Raw genomic sequence first — 16,722 nt, 5'->3', positions numbered from 1 at the left:
AGCGTTAATGAAAAACAACTTAAATCGGGCAGGTCAAATCCGTAGACTTAACATATGGCCAACTGGAGTAACAAAGTGAGAACCTCGGAGTCATACAAGGCATGGCAAACAGAATACCAGGTGGAGAGATACAGATACAGTATTTAGTATTTTTTAAGTAAGGAGGTTAACAGGTCATTTTACCCAATGTAGTATAGTGAAGTAGCAATAGCCGGCTACAGTAGTGCGGCAGAGGAGGCGGGAGAGGCATTAGGTTACTATGTCGCCTCGTGGAAGCATGAGAGGTTGGCAGTGCACTCCAGGTTGACACAGCGCTATGGATTGTTACTACGAGGAGGAGGAGGAGAAAGAGGAGGAGGAGGAGGAGGAGGATATAGAGAGAAGGGGGAGAGAGAGGGAGAGAGGGAGGAGGAGGAAGAGGACTAGAGGGTTGGAGGAAGGAGGCGAACAAAAGGGATGGAGGGAAGCGGAGAACGAGAACAAGAGGAGGAAAATTAAAATGAAGACGAGGAAGAGGAACAGGAAACAGGGAGTGAGAGGAAGAAGAGAGGAAATAAAATTCGTTATAATGGGAAAAGGAATAAAGGGAAGGAAGAAGGAGGGAGGAGGAAGGAAGAGGGGAGAAGAGGAAGAGGAGAAGGATGACGAGGAGGAGGACAAGGAAGAAAGAGTGTGAGAGAGAGAGAGAGACACATATTCCCTACTCGTACTTCAAATTCATTCTAACCCGTCACTTCTTCCACTGTTCCAAATTTTCAGACCAGCATCAATCCATCTCATGTTCACTCCTCTTAGCACATCCCTTTCTGGCAGGCGTCGACTATGTGCAAAACCGCAGTGCCCACCCTCCATTCCTTTTATACATCCTCAGCTACCTAAGTCATTCCTCTTCCCTTGTTCCATATTTTTAGGCCAGCGGCAAGGCATCACGAATTCATTGCCCCAGCTCTTATAATACTACCTCACTGGCGTCCATATACTAAACTTTAACGCCCATACTCTGTTCTTTATAGTGGACTAGGCCCGTTTGCTCACACGCGTTCGAATCTCACATCAAATATTTCCACCCTAAATTGACCTTTCTTTTGGCTACTCTTCACTTTTATCTTTTAAGGAGTGGCGAGTAGCGGGCTTTTTTGTACTCTTTTTGTTGCCCTTGAGCCGTGTCCTCTGATGTAAAAAAAAATAAAAAAGGCAAGAAAGGAGATCAGTCTGGTTCTCATGAGTGTTTTTTCCGCTAATGGTGCAGAAGACTTCTCAGACTATCACTACCCATGGAAATACGAACACAGCCTCTACGAAAGCCTTACTATATGTGGGTGTGTAGGTCTCGAAATGGCTTTAGTCATTTTCCTTCCCGTGTTCCACATTTTCAGCAGCACGTCGTTACATCTAAAATTCACCGCTTCTCCTCCGACACCCTTCCTCAAAACATCCCAAGGTAACAAAAACACATAAACTATATATCGTAACGTCTATACTCTGGCTGTCCTTGAGGTGCTTTGTCTCCTCCGTTCCTGAGCTTCATATTTATAGCAAAGCGGCGTTGCATCAAACATTCATTCCTTCTACACACTTTCCTCAATGACGTTTCCAAGATATCAAAGTCATACAATATTTTACCATCTACGCCTTAACCTAATTCCACAACCTTTGAGAATTAAGTCATTTTCCTTCCTCAGTATATGTTCATCAGGGCGGCGTTGCATCTAACATTCATTCCTTCAACAAACTTTCTCCGATGACGTTTCCAAGATATCAAAGTCATACAATTTATACACTTTACCATCCACACCTTGACCTGACTCAACAACCTTTGAGTATCGAGTCATTTTCCTTTCTCAATATGTTCGGCACAGCGGTCAAACTACCATCAGGGTCATAAAGCTACCCCTGGTAATGCCCACCACCTCTACGAAAGCCTTGTCAAATATGTGTACCAACTTGGGCTCCGAAAGATTTAAGAAGAAAGTCTGATTTGGGTGGTAGATGGCATGATATAAAATGGTTCTTCTTTTGTGATAAACTAAGGACGAAAAGTGATTTTAATTCGGCTGATTTAAAAAATAAAGCACACACACACACACACACACACACACACACACACACACACACACACACACACACACACACAGGGACACACAAAAACAAACACCCACCTGTCAATAATCACCTTTTTGTGTTTTTTACCCTCAAGCGGGACATTACGAGCAATCAGCGGACCAAATGTGACAAAAGGACGCAGTCGGACAAAATCAATCCCGCTTACGTGTTTGTGTGTGTCATGACATGAAAGAGAGAGAGAGAGAGAGAGAGAGAGAGAGAGAGAGAGAGAGAGAGAGAGAGAGAGAGAGAGAGAGAGATATAGAGAGAGAGAGAGGGAGAGAGAGAAAGTGAGGTAAGGAAAGGGAAGAGGAGGAGTGTGAGGGCAGCATCAGAGAGAGAGAGAGGGGAGAGGAGAGGAGAAGGAGGGGAGGGAAGGGAGGAGGGAAGGGGAGACGACATCAGAGAGAAGAGAGAGGAAGGGAGGGGAATAGAAGGGAATGAAAGGGGGAGAGTGCGGGGAGGGATCTAGCCTGCTCTGGTCACCTCTGGAGCAGCACACGAAGGAGAATTCAATTTCCTGTAACGTTTCAAACAGCAAACGTTGGAGTGGCGAGCAAGAAAACGTTTTGGCCCCACGACTTGCCTCACTCACTCTCCGGCGATGAAATACAGAAATCCTCAAAGCCGTTTCCTATATCTCCGAGAAGAAGGAAAGAGAAAGAAAAAGGGAAAATATAAAGAAACGGAGTGAATGGATTGATCTGAAGTGATGCTGGTAGGAGAAGTGGTGGTGGTGGTAGGAGTAGTAGTAGTAGTAGTAGTAGTAGTAGTAGTAGTAGTAGTAGTAGTAGTAGTAGAATCAGTAGTAGTAGTTGTTGTTGTTAATTGAGGTTTTTGTTGTAATTCTTAAGAGGAATGCAATATAATCATGAAAAAATATCACCAGAGAGAAACGGATTAAATGGACGCTTGGAGAAAGATAAGCTAAAAAAGGTCAAGGAAAGGGAAGGGAAGGAAAGGGGAAGGGAGGGAAGGAGAGAGGAGAAAGGGGGAATAGGAAGGGGAGTAATGGGGAGGGAGGAGGAAGAACGAGGGAGAAAACACACACACACACACACACACACACACACACACACACACACACACACGTCACCCCATTAAACACTGACTGCCCTTTTCCATTTCCCGGACCAGTGTGTTTCGGGGAGGCTAGCAGCAGGTGAGGAGGGCAGCTGAGAAGAGGAGGAGGAGGAGGAGGAGGAGGAGGAGGAGGAGGAGGACTATATAAGGAGTAGGTCTAGTGTGTTTCTTCAAGAGGAGGCGAAAGAAAAGTAGGAGAGATGGAACAAGAAGAAAGGCGAGGAGAGGTAAGGTTAGGGGAATGGAGGGGGGAGGGAAAAGAAGGAAGGAGAGGAGTACAACAAATCTTAGAAGCTCATAGGAGGAACAAGAGTGCAGAGGAAGAGGAGGAGGAGGACCATTTCTTCGGCTATACCTTTCTGTGCAAATACTCGATGCTTTGTGTCAGTAGGTTAGCGCCGCAGAGTTTCGTTACTGCCAGTGTGGTCAGTCAGAGCAGCACACGAAATACTTCTCCCTTATGTCTCGTCTCTGATCTTAATAATGAAACATAACCGAGACATTCTTAACCCGGTAGCTGCGGGGGTCATGTTTCTTAGGTTAGGTTAGGTTAGGCTAGGTTAGGTTAAAGGCCCCTCTAAGTAAAATAATGAGAAAGAATCGTCACTCACGCAAACCATTTCATAATATATATCAACGCATGTGTGATCAGTTTATGCATCATCTATTTTGAGAGGTTTATATCATGGCAGAAATTTGGCCCATCGCTGGTACATGGTAAAGCCACAAATTTAGCCCGTCGCTGCTACCGGGTTAAACACACTTGACATTTTCTTCTATTTTCAAAACTGTAGTGTAGGTCATTTTAAGCACCACACAGTATACTACTCCCCTTCAACTCTCCTCAAGCATTACTACTGCATCCTATACGCGGAACATTCTTGCAGCTGTCATTCGCTTCTATGATTAAAACTGTAGTGTAGGTCAGTTTAAGCATCACACAACACACTACTCCCGTTCGTCTCGCTTCAAGCCTTGGAAGCGAATCCTAGCCGTAGAACATTAAAAAGTACAGTTGACACTCGCCTCCACATTCAAAACTGTAGTGTAGGTCAAGTCTAGGGATCACACAATATCCCCCTTCAGCTGCTCGTCTAGCCTCAAGCCTCACTATGTACCGAATTATAAGCTAAACACTCAAAAATACAGTTGCCATTCCATTCGCCTCTATAAACATTCATCTCTCTTTCGTCTCTACACCCGTCATTTCCTGATTTCTCTCTCTCGGCTTACGTACAACAGATTCAAGTCAACACACAACTCCACTATTCGCCTCCCCTCACTCTCACCAATGGCACATACCGTTGCCGTAAAGATACCTGATACTCGCCTCACTCCCTTCCATGTTTTCTCCACTAAGCTGTCACTTTCCACGCATCGGCATCCTGACCTCTCTAAGAATAAATCATCTAGTCTCCCCATACTTTTTACATCGTGGCTGTCAATCACCCTTAGGCGGCCACACGCTTCCTCTGTTATTATTCAAGGACGTAAACTCGGCTTATTATCTTCGCCAGGGATGGGTCGGGGCCTAATGGGCGAGGTGGGGAAGTGAGTGAAGGCGAGGGGGAAAAAAGGGTTTCCATTCTATATCCATAGAGAGTTAGACTGAATGATTCCTCCCCTTCCGTACGTCCACAAAAGAGAGGCTGAGGCAGTACTGAACTCTCTGGGGTTACTTACGGACCGGTCGGGTGACAGACAAGGTGGCAGAGCAGTTTACTCTCGGTTCCTTACCTGGGAAAGAAAAAGGAAAAACAAATTAGTCACAAGGTTACACGAACTGTTGTGACTGTTTATCACTCGCAGGCAGGAGGACATACAGACGAAATATAGCCGTTTGATCTCCCCAGTTTATTGTAACAGAGTATATATAAGGACTAAACCACACAGTCACAACGGGGACGAAGAGAGCGAGACAGAATGATGCACTTGGCCAGTCTCATCCCCTCCCTGCCTCCCTCTCTACTTTTGACCTCTCGAATTAAATGTGACAGAGTATATATTAAGACAACACACCACACAGTCACAACGGAGACGAAGCGAACAAGACAGAATGATGCACTCGGCCAGCCAGTCTCCTTCCTTCCTTCCCACCCTTCCCCATCCCGTCCATTCCCCGCCATGCCCTAACAAAGGCCAATAAGAAACGCGAATAATTGGCCGGCGGAGCGCAGCACTGGACGCCGCATCACAGTATCTCGGGACGCGTATGTACAAACTGTGGCGATAAAGAACAGCGTCGGAGAGCCGCGCGAGGCAGATAAAGACGCCGGGAAAGTTAGGCGACGCAAAGGACAAGTAAATTTGGAGCCGACATAAAGACACAGAAGAAACCTTGGCCAGTCAACATCAAGGAGGAGGAAGAGGAAGAGGAGGAGGAGGAGGAGGAGGAGGGGGAGGAGGAGGAGGAGGAGACTAGAGGATGAGATTGAGAGGAGATGGAGGGAAGGAGGAGAAAGAGAGGATAAGGGTATGGCGCTCTTTACCTCTCTCTCTCTCTCTCTCTCTCTCTCTCTCTCTCTCTCTCTCTCTCTCTCTCTCTCTCTCTCTCTCTCTCTCTCTCTCTCTCTCTCTCTCCCTCTCCCTCTCCCTCTCCCTCTCTCTCCCTCTCTCCCTCTCGCCTTATCACACGCGCTCAGCTCTCGGTCAACTTAGCGTCGGGACTCCACCGCTTGCCCGTAAGAAACAACAACTGACGGCGACCAGTCCCTCCGTGTATGTGCGTGTGCGTGTGCGTGTGTGTGTGTGTGTGCGTGTGTGTGTGTGTGTGTGTGTGTGTGTGTGTGTGTGTGTACGCTACCCGCTGACCCTCGCAAGACGTCCAAAGCGTCGTTGGCACTCCTGACCCAGAAAGCCTCGTTCTCAGCGCCGCCAAGTCTGATCCTCCTCCCCCTCCTTCTCCTCCTCTTCGTCTCCGCGGCAACAGGCACCGAGCAACAGGATATTCTTTGCATGCATTAATCATCCCTAACGTCGCTGAATGTCAAGGTCTTCTTTACGCAGTAGGATATGAGAGAGACGCCATACAAACTTGCATGTAACACGTCATATACACGCTGCTTCCATAAAAGGAATATAGATGCCGGACGAGTGATTAGATTTGGCTGGAGAGGTTTTTTGTTACTCCCTTCTTGAATGAGGTTACGTCGTGATATGGAGGAAACACAGCCGAAGGAAGCTGAGCTGTGAAAGGGATGAAAATGATAATAAAAATACTGCTTCTCTGTCATTTGGAAGCTACATTGAAATAGGTGTCGTGATATAGAAGAGATACAGCTGAGGGAAGTTTAGCTGTCAAAGAGATGAATTAATACAGATACCGCTTCATCCTCTCATCATGAAGCTATGTATAAATCGCTGTTTCCTCGGCAATGCAGGCGACAGGCTCTGGCGTGTCCCGCGGGGTCGCCACAAAGGAGAAATTTGATAAAGTTGTGGTCGCGAGGATCAATAAGATACGTCCAACACCTGGCACTAAGCCCGCGCAAACTACTGACCAAATCTGATCCGTCCTTCCCTATCCCCCTCATTCCTTCCCTCCCCGCCTCCACACCTCACGATAAGTTATGGTTATGTTAAGGCGTCTCACTACGCCAAACAAAATAAGTCCCAAAACCGTCACTATTTTTCGTCATTAATGCAGATACGTATAGTTCTTAAACTTTAACTACTAGCTTTTTTTTTTTACAGCAAGGGAGGCAGCTCAAGGGCAAAAAACAAAAACAGAAACAAAAAGCCCGCCAGACGCTGCTCCGACGAAAGAAAGAAGAACGAGACATAAAAAATCTGTGCATTTTACAACTAGCTGTTACACATAAAAGCTGGACATTTTGGCAAAGTAATTGTACATTCAAATTACTTAAGACTTCCTTCGTTTCACTACCAATGTCAGTTACCGTGAGCATTGGCGTGACTCGAATGAATTTGAAAACTTAATACTCGTATAAGAAATCATGACGAAATAATGTGTGTATATATATATATATATATATATATATATATATATATATATATATATATATATATATATATATATATATATATACGGGAATAGTCACTTTGCATGATTTCACTATTGTTCTGAAGAGGAAGGAGGTGTGGGGGGGGATGGGGAGGAGGAGGGGGGTGTCATCGCCTGAGAAATGCCAGATAAGTAAGTCCTCAAGGTTTAAGTCAAGGTAGTAAAAATAGTTTTCACTTTTCGCGGCTCCAAATGTAATTACTACACCCATTATTTTTTTACCTCATTTTTCATAATACCAAACGTTCAGTGTTTCTGCTTCACTTTTCACAGCACTAAATGTAATTACAACAACTCTCTGCTGCGCTCTTCACACCACCAAACGTATGCATTGTATTTCGGCTTCACTTTTCACAGCACCAAATGTATGTGCACTATTTTTGCATCACTATACTCTTTCTTTACTAATGACACAGTTACGCACCCACTAAGGTATTATCTAAGCCGTATGTAGGATTGAACCGACCCACGACATCACACCATTGTCTTATCATAATCTATTGTTGTGGAGAGATGAAGCAGGAAGGAAAGAGTGAGTGAACGTTGAACTCAATCACACCATCGTCCTGGGAGGGAGGAGGCTGTTGGTATAGACTATTGTTATGGCTATAGAGATGAAGCGGGAGGAAATGAGTGAATGTACATTGAATTCATTCGGTCTTAAGGCATACACTTAATACTACACACATACACAGCTACACAAGGCACTTCCTTCCCGAGTTGCGACACAAAGATGAAGAAAAAAAAATCAAGTGAACAGGACTAAACCTCGAACCTTGCGAGTGGAAAATAAGCATCTAGGAAAAACGAGATGAGGAAAGGTGCAACATTTATAGACTTAAAGGAGATGTAACGTGAGGCGTCGGTAAACAAACAGGCGCCCCGGCAGCGCTTGTAAAGTGATCCCTGATTCAAAACTATAGTCATACAGCGTCTGGGAAAATATATGACCGGCCTCGTGCGCGGCCTTAGACCACGCCAGCTGAGGCCTACCCAACAACTCATTGCCCAGGCCACTCACTACTCGGGGCCAGTAGGGGAATCAGTGCCTAGAAGATAAAGCAAAGCCTGGAAGATATCACGCCACGGCCATACTTCCAAAGATCGCTCGTTAATGCTGGGCTGCAAAGTGCTAGGGACTCCGAGGCACCTCCCCCATTCCCCACACATCACAACAGCAGTAAAGAGCGGCACCAAAACTTGTTCATACCCTACTCTAGTGACTGCAAAATTCTTCAGTGTCTTTGGTGACCGTAGCTGATGACAATTCAAGTGCGCAAGTGGACTGACATGAACAAAAAGTATTGATAGGTACCTATGTTATGTTCAAGTTTGTGGCTGTCTCAGTTACCAAAGCGTGAATTTCTGCTTCCTCAATAATAAGACATTATATAATAAGGTAACCTATTTCTTTGGTGATTTATATTGACTGCTTTATACTTTTATACTGTCGTGTGTTTGGGGATGCCCCGATCTAGAAAGTGACAAAAAACGGCTCCATTGCCTCTTTCCGTTCGCCGTCTGAAGCCGTTTCTACGCCGCCTTTGTCCGCGGAAGCCTCAGCTGCGATCATTGACGAGACAAAGATGTTTGCTTCACGGGCCTCCTCGCGGCGCTGTTTTGGTGCTCGATTCAACGCTTTAATTAAGTGAAAAAAAGACACTGAATGCCTTGAATGAGAGGGCTGAAAAATGATGTCAACAATAAGGTTCTTATGATCCACACACTTCAGTTTTCTTGATAACAGCAGTCTCAGGGCAGTGACAAAACAGCAGTAAACACGCCCACACACTATCACCCAACCCGCGCCTCTACATTTCATGGGCGGCTCACGACTCTCAGTGGCCGCGTTACACTCTCCACACACGGCACCGCCCCTGTTTCTCCCTAATGCCCCACAGCGCGTCACAGTTATGCCGCTGTGCATGCTCCACACTCTCACTCCCCAAACCAAAGCCTCGCTAACGTTAGCGTCAGTTTCTACATTACACTTTCCCTGATGAACCAACGTCCATTGTAAGAACTGAATAAGAAATAAGGAATAAGAAATAATATAAAGAAGAACATGGATAAAAAAAAAATGTTGTAGCACATTATGCACAACAGAGTATTATTTTGTATTCCATTTCAGTAATATATTGTGTCTTGCTTTAAAACAACGCATCGTAGGTGTTATTTTTATATCTTTGTTTAGCCCTTAGTATGCATCCATAACCATAATATATATATATATATATATATATATATATATATATATATATATATAAATATATATATATATATATATATATATATATATATATATATATATATATATATATATATATATATATATATATATATATATATATATATATATATATATATATATATATATATATATATAGGCATATTATATCTGCCTCGGCTAATATATTTGTCTCCGACAACACGCAGAGTGAGTGTGAGTCAAGGCAACTTTGCCGCCGGAGCAGCAGTAGCCGCGGCCACTCTGCAGCGAGGCGCAGCCTGAGTGCCTCCAGTGGCTCTCCACCGCCACAATATAATCTCCGCGGAGTGCCGCGGCCGACGCTGACGGGCTGCTGGCGGCGAGGGCGGCGGGGACGCAATATTAACCGCGACAAGGAAGGGCCGGCCAGCGTCGCCGACTCTCTGGGCTGAGGCAACATGCAGATTTTCTCTTTGGCCGTTTTTGAAGCCAGGCTAAAAAGCGTGAAAGCGTTTTCATAGGTGACCGAACTCCTGCAAATTGGTTCTTTGACCGGACTCTCGCCCTTGGCCCCTCTGTAGCTATCTCCTCTTGTGTGAGGCTGGCGGAGGAGGGCGGCGAGCGAGGCGGGGTGACGAAGGGAGGGCGGCCAGCTAAGGGGAGGAAAACAGGGAACGCTTTTGCAATGTAGAAAAGAGAGTTTTTGTTTTAGGATCAGATCAGATGAAAGAACAAAGAGAAGGAGCTGGAGGTGTGGAGTGTGTGTGTGTGTGTGTGTGTGTGTGTGTGTGTGTGTGTGTGTGTGTGTGTGTGTGTGTGTGTGTGTGTGTGTGTGTGTGTGTGTGTGTGTGTGTGTGTGTGTGTGTGTGTGTGCGTGTGTGTCTGTATGTGAAAGGAAAGAAAGAGTGACGTATGTGTGGGAGGAGGGATACAGAGTCGAAGAGAGCGAGAAAAAGAGAGAGAAAGAGAGACAGAGAGGCAGAGACAGAGACAGAGACAGAGACTGAGACAGAGACAGACAGAGAGAAAGTTAACAAAGACAGCATATTAGGAAATTTTGTTAGTGGGAATGTGCTGGGATGGAAGGCAGGAGGCAGGAGAGTATATGAGAACAAGCTGGCAGAGGGTTAAACGCAATATAACATAACACGCACAGGGAATGGAGTGGCGGAGGCTGGAGAAGCAAGGAGAAGACGACACAGAGAGAGAGAGAGAGTGAGAGAGAAATCTTCCGCGGGATAGACAGCGAACATTAGCCGAGAGTGGTCAAGTGTGAGGCAACAGGAGAGAGAGAGAGAGACAGAGGGTCGTCGGGGAGGTAAAGCAACGTGGACGGAAGGAAGGAAGGAAGGAAGGTTGGGGACACAGATTTAAGCTGCGAGGTGAACATGTAACAGAGGTACCTTCCACATTCCCTTACTTTCCTTTCCTTCGCTCCACGATATTATGTAGAGCGGTCCGCCACTCTCCCTGACAAGCAAAGTGGACAATTAGTGTAGCCTGTCACTCCTAGCGTAAGGAACACAAATATCAGTGTCAGTGGAGTGAAGTGAGATTGAAAACAAGGACGGGGGAGTAATATACGCTTAAAAACACGGACGGCGGAGTAATATGAGATTAAGAACACGGATAAGAAAGTAACATGAGCTCAGAACACGGACGGTGGAGTAATATGAGATTAAAAACACGAACAAAGAAGTAGAATGGGCTTAGAACACGGACGATGGAGTAATATCAATCTTGCCAACGGTCACTCGCACACACATATACACACACACACACATACACAGCAACATCCTCGCAATCACCCCACACACTCTAACCTTTGCCTCCTCCCTCTCCCTCCTGGACCCTAAGGCAAGTACCGCCCCTCCTTCTCTCTCTCCCTCTCACTCTCACTCTCTCTCTCTCTCTTCCTCTCTCTCTCCCTCGGATTATTAATTTACGCGCCATGATCCGCCACAAAGCTTTGACAACCCCGCACTCTAATGATTGGCAGCTAATGACCAATATATCGCCGCGGGACTAAGCAGACGGCGGGCAAGCAGGCGGTCATCTCATCCTCCTCTTGTTCTTCCATTTTTTTTTTCTTCTTCTTTCTCTCCGTTGCTTTTCTCCCTAACGTTATTCTTTCTTTCTTTTTTTTTTCTTCATCTTTTTTCCTCTCCTTTCTATTCTTCTTCTTCTTGTTCATTTTCGTCTTAATCATTATACTTCTCTCTCTTCTTTATTCTACATTTGCTTTCTTTCCTCTGTATCTTCTTCTTCTTCTTCTTCTTCTTCTTCTTCTTCTTCTTCTTCTTCCTCTTCCTCCTCCTTCTCCTCCTCCTCGGTACGGGGTTCACGCAGTTATTATTGTATTATTTTTTTATCTTTTCTCATGAAGCGCTAACTCGTTTCACGCTAAATTTGATCACACTTCGGAAATAACCTTCGTGTGTGTGTGTGTGTGTGTGTGTGTGTGTGTGTGTGTGTGTGTGTGTGTGTGTGTGTGATCTGATTAATATTTTGGAGCACACACACACACACACACACACACACACACACACACACACACACACACACACACACGCCATTCCGCAACCCTCCCGTCGCCAAAGGGTCCACAAGTCGCCTCTTTCCTCAGTGTTTCAGCAATTTAGCGGATTGACTTGTGTCGGCATTTTACAGGGGCCCGCGACCCTCTCACCTCCTCCCCGCCGAACCAGGCCCCGCGGTACATCGACTGTTTCTGCTTACTTTTATTCTAACGAGGCTGCTCCATGCACTCCCTAGCCAGCGACACGAGGCTGGAAACGAAGCAAGTGTGTTCTTCGTATAACATGACAGCGGCGCGGCACGGCGGGAAGAGCAAGGGACGGCAAGATTTTACCTGCTTCGTAGAATGGAAATGAAGGAGGGTAAGAATACAGAAAGGAAGAGACGGTGTACAAGCTGGCTCAGGTAGTTAGTGTTTATTACTGTACTGATCAGTGTGATGTCTGTGCTGACTAGTTTGCTGGCCGTGCTGAAAATAATGCTGACTGTTCGAGGCGCTTCAATACAGCAAAAGACCACAACACACGATAGGGGAAGGGAGGGAGCAATGCCGTGCAACAATACAACGAGAAACGCTAAATCCAGGTGGTGAAGATAATCTCATTAAACTGATGACACTTCATTAGGGGCGACACACCTCTTACTGAATCTGGAAAGCAATTACAGGATTCACACGACGCGGGGGATGCTAGACACATCACCAAAGAAATACACTTAAGGCACTGGTCTGTTGCTCATCCTTACATACTCTTCCAAAACAACGTATGAATGTTAAACCTGAATCCTACTTATGGTATAAATCAACAAAGAATGACATCATTATGTTGTATAGAAAGTCTCATTAGTAAGAAAGCATATCTAAATTTTCGGAGTCAAGACCTATAGTATCTGTTTGGGGTTTTGTGAGGCTAGGTTAGGTTAAGTTTAGGGTATCTTCAAACACATGATAGCCAGCACCTAATGGTATACATCACCAAAGAATGACATCACTCTGTTATACTGATAGTCTCAATAATAAGTAAGCTTTTATGAATTTTCGGATTCTGGACCAATAGTAACCGTTTGGGGTTTTGTTAGGTTGACTTAGGTTAAGTTTAGTGTATCACCAAACACATAATAGCCAACACCTTATGGTATAAAACAACAAAAAATGACCTCACTTTGTAGTAAAGAAAGTCTCATTATTAAGGAAGCATATCTGAATTTTCAGAGTCCTATAATAACTGTTTGGGGTTTTGTTAGGTTAAGTTTAAAGTATCTTCAAACACATGATCGTCAACACCTTATGGTATAAATCAACAAAGAATGACCTCACTTTGTTATATAGAAAGTCTCATTAGTAAGGAAACAAATATGTCTTTTCTGAGTCAAGACCTATAGTCTCTCCCTCTCTCCCTCTCTCTGTCTCCCACACACATACTTACGCAACACAAATCAACAATATCAACACCATCACAACCACTACCAACAACACCAGGCTTTCTCTGCTTCACTCCACTCCTTTAACTCTTCCTCTTTTTCTTCCCTCTCTTTCTTTCTTTCTCTCCACTCTCACACGTATGTTCACAACCAGGGCTGAAGAGCGAGAGGCAGAGGGAGAGGAGAAGGAGTAGAGGGGCCGCGGTAATCTTGCGGTCTTCACTAATCTCTCAATCATCATTTTGACCCCTGCCAAAGATCCTTCCCAGTCAGCCGTAATCCGCACTGATTCGGGGCGATCGTGGCTAATTCCGGCCGACCCCCCTGATTCGCTGCCGTCTTTACTGGCCGCCTGTAAATACGCCTTGATTGGTGTTATCTCACTCGCCAAATATAATTGTTTCGACGTCACTGGAGCCGCGAGTCGAGTAGAGCCGGAACGAGAGTGTGTAGGGAGGGGGTTGAGGTGTGTGTCATGTGTGTGTGTGTAGTAGAGGAGGTGCAGAACAGAGAGAGAGAGGTGTGTAGGAGAGGTGAGGTTAGTGCCACGTGTGTCCGTCTGCTAGTGTGTGTGTGTGTGTGTGTGTGTGTGTGTGTGTGTGTGTGTGTGTGTGTGTGTGTGTGTGTGTGTGTCTCAGGGGTTGTGGTTGCTAATGTGCGGGGCCGGGACGGAGTTAATCAGGGCGCGGGGGTGATCGGCCAGGCAAGGGTCGGCGGCGTGTTGACAAGTCGCTCGTTCATGTCGACGTGATGCGAGGCTCAGGGACGGAAAGGTTCATGAAAAGAGAGAGACGGACATACGAACAGACAGAGAGACAAACAGACAGACATACAGATAGACAGACAGACAGAACAAAAAAATCTTACTCTATCTAAGAAAAAGGGGAAAAAATGGAAAGGAAGGAAAACTAAAGAGGAAGAAGCAAAGAGGGAAAGAGGGGAGTGGTTAAGGATAGATGGGAGGAGGGAAGTAGAGAAGGATAGCCAAGGAAGGGGAATACAAGGACAAAGCAAGGAAGGACAAAGGGACAGAGGAGGAGAGAAGGAGACAACGAGGGAGACAGAAGGAGGGAGACATTGTCAGTGAGGTTTGCATGAAGAGAATGAAATAAATAGAGCCATAGGAGATTGAATGAAAGCACATGAAGATGGAGCAGAGGACAAAGGACAGAGGGAGGAATAGGGGAGAAAAAGAGCAGCAGAAGAAAGGAAAGATGTCACTGAGATTTGGATGGAGAGGAGTGGATATATAAGATGAAAATGGTAGATAGAAAAGAAATAGATAAAGGAGAAAAAGGAGAAAAGAGGTCAAGTAGGAGAGTGAGAGGAAGGAGAGGTCAGCAGCAGCGTTGGGTCACACGGTCAGAAGATCCGCTTATTTCACGAGGGACAAAGAGGAACTTATGAAGGCTGAGGAAAGCTGAGCGGGGGCTGATCCTGCCTGCTGAGGCGAGGCTGATGATGACGACGGTGGTGATGATGATGATGATGATGGTGGTGGTGGTGGTGATATTGTTGATTTGTGTTGCATAAGTATGTGGAGAGAGAGAGAGAGAGAGAGAGAGAGAGAGAGAGAGAGAGAGAGAGAGAGAGAGAGAGAGAGAGAAAGGAGTGAGTGAGGGCGGGCGAGCGGAAGGAAAGAGATCACACACACACACACACACACACACACACACACACACACACACACACGAGGATCAGTGGGAAGCTTGTAATTAAGATCTGTCTCCCTCTGTACTTAATATTATCCCCTACCTACTTATCCCCTCCTCCTCCTCCTCCTCCTACATATGATGGTCTGGGTGATTAGCAGTAATGATGGTGATTACAACGATGATAATAATGAAGATAATTGTGTTAGCAGTAGTAATGATGGAGGAGGAGGAGGAGGAGGAGGAGGAGGAGGCCGACGAGGACTAAGAAGAGGATAAAAGGGAAGAAGATCAAGATGAGGCCAAAGAAGAGAATGAAGAGAAGAAACTGGACGAGAAAAATAGAATAATAGCATAAAAAATCAAGTTCCATTAGGTTAAAAATTCTATCGTCTAAAGGAATGCAATACGATACTTTCCTATCCCCAAACAAACGCTTTCACAGGTAGAATTAGAGCAGCACAGGTGATAGAGATAGAGGTGATGATGGTGTTGATAGTAGTGGTGGTGGTGATGGTGGTGGTGGTGGTGGTACAGTCCCGTTCATGAGTGGCTGGGTGCATGATTGTCAGCGTGTGTGTCTTGTCAATCCTCTTTGCAGCCGTTAATTAACCGCTCCGCACACACCCTTCCCGCCCGCACTCCATGCTCGGCAGCCTCACCGCCAGCCACTCTATAGCGGAACCAAGGTCGGCATTGTCAGACGCTTCCACCAGTCATATCAACTATTTCCAAAGGCTTTACAGGCGATAGGATGTAAACGCCCATATCACAAGATCTCCCTTCGTTAACCATTCCTCATTGACGGTGGTAAGTTAACTGTCTGTTGTATTTACAGTAGAGTTTTAGGTGTTTGTTAGGTTTCATGGTACAAAAGAAGGGTCAAACTACCACCAGAGGTCATAAAACTACTGCCTGGAAATGCCTGAAACTCCTCCGAAAGCTTAGTCAATTATGTGTGCTTGGGCGCCGAAATGTTTAAGAATCTGACCGCAACGCTCGCCCGCTCTTCCTTTCCTCCACCCTGCCCAGTCATCCCTCGCTAAGCTTCTCTTTTTCCCGCCTTGCAGATGGCGAAGCGAGACATGCAGCCGCTATGAACGACACTTGCCATTGGCCGCTTTCTAACTCTTTGTCACTCTGTTTTCATGTTGTTCTTTATAATTTAGGTAGTGTTAGGTGGACTAGAAATCTATCTCCTCCTTTTGTCCTGTAGTCTCTCAGTGGCAATACAAATCAAGCAAGGAAGCAAGGTGGCGTTAAGCAAAGCAAGACTGCGATGCCCTGCTATCCCGCCCACAGAATCAGTGCCACAAGTCGATGCTAAGGGCGGAGAACTCAGCGATGAGCCGCCCAGTAAAACAGTCAAGGCAAAACATTTATACTAACGCCGTAGTGTTTTGCAAACGTTACTGAGGACAATGATCCCCAACAATCTTGCATCACGTCATTGTCCAGAAAATGTAAAGCTTCTTTTGTCCTCTTTCTGATAACTCTCACACGTTTGGGGTTTTGTTTGCTGTTTGACGCAAAAGCCACACACTCTATAATATCTTTTTTTTGTCTATAACTCAGCATCTTATTTAGCAATGCACTTCTACACACAGAAAAGTTAGATACTACGGACACCCGAGTGTGTGAATGAAGCTCGGCGCCCCCCCACCACCACCGCCACCACGCCCGCTGCCGCCGCC

At 45.6% G+C, this 16,722-nt stretch overlaps 1 protein-coding gene across 1 annotated transcript in view; it reads right to left on the bottom strand.

The window, feature by feature from the left end:
- Positions 1–16,722, bottom strand: part of LOC127009417 (lachesin-like) — a 321,398-nt gene that overhangs the window by 211,736 nt on the left and 92,940 nt on the right. The window contains exon 3 of the mRNA XM_050882510.1: positions 4,870–4,923. Coding sequence (XP_050738467.1) covers positions 4,870–4,923 — 54 coding nt within the window. The remainder of the gene's footprint in view (positions 1–4,869; positions 4,924–16,722) is intronic.

Source organism: Eriocheir sinensis, chromosome 40 (assembly GCF_024679095.1).
Source record: "Eriocheir sinensis breed Jianghai 21 chromosome 40, ASM2467909v1, whole genome shotgun sequence".
Classification (NCBI taxonomy): Eukaryota; Metazoa; Arthropoda; class Malacostraca; order Decapoda; family Varunidae; genus Eriocheir; species Eriocheir sinensis.
Note: the sequence above shows the minus strand (reverse complement) of the source record. Positions and strands in the feature narration are given on the sequence as shown.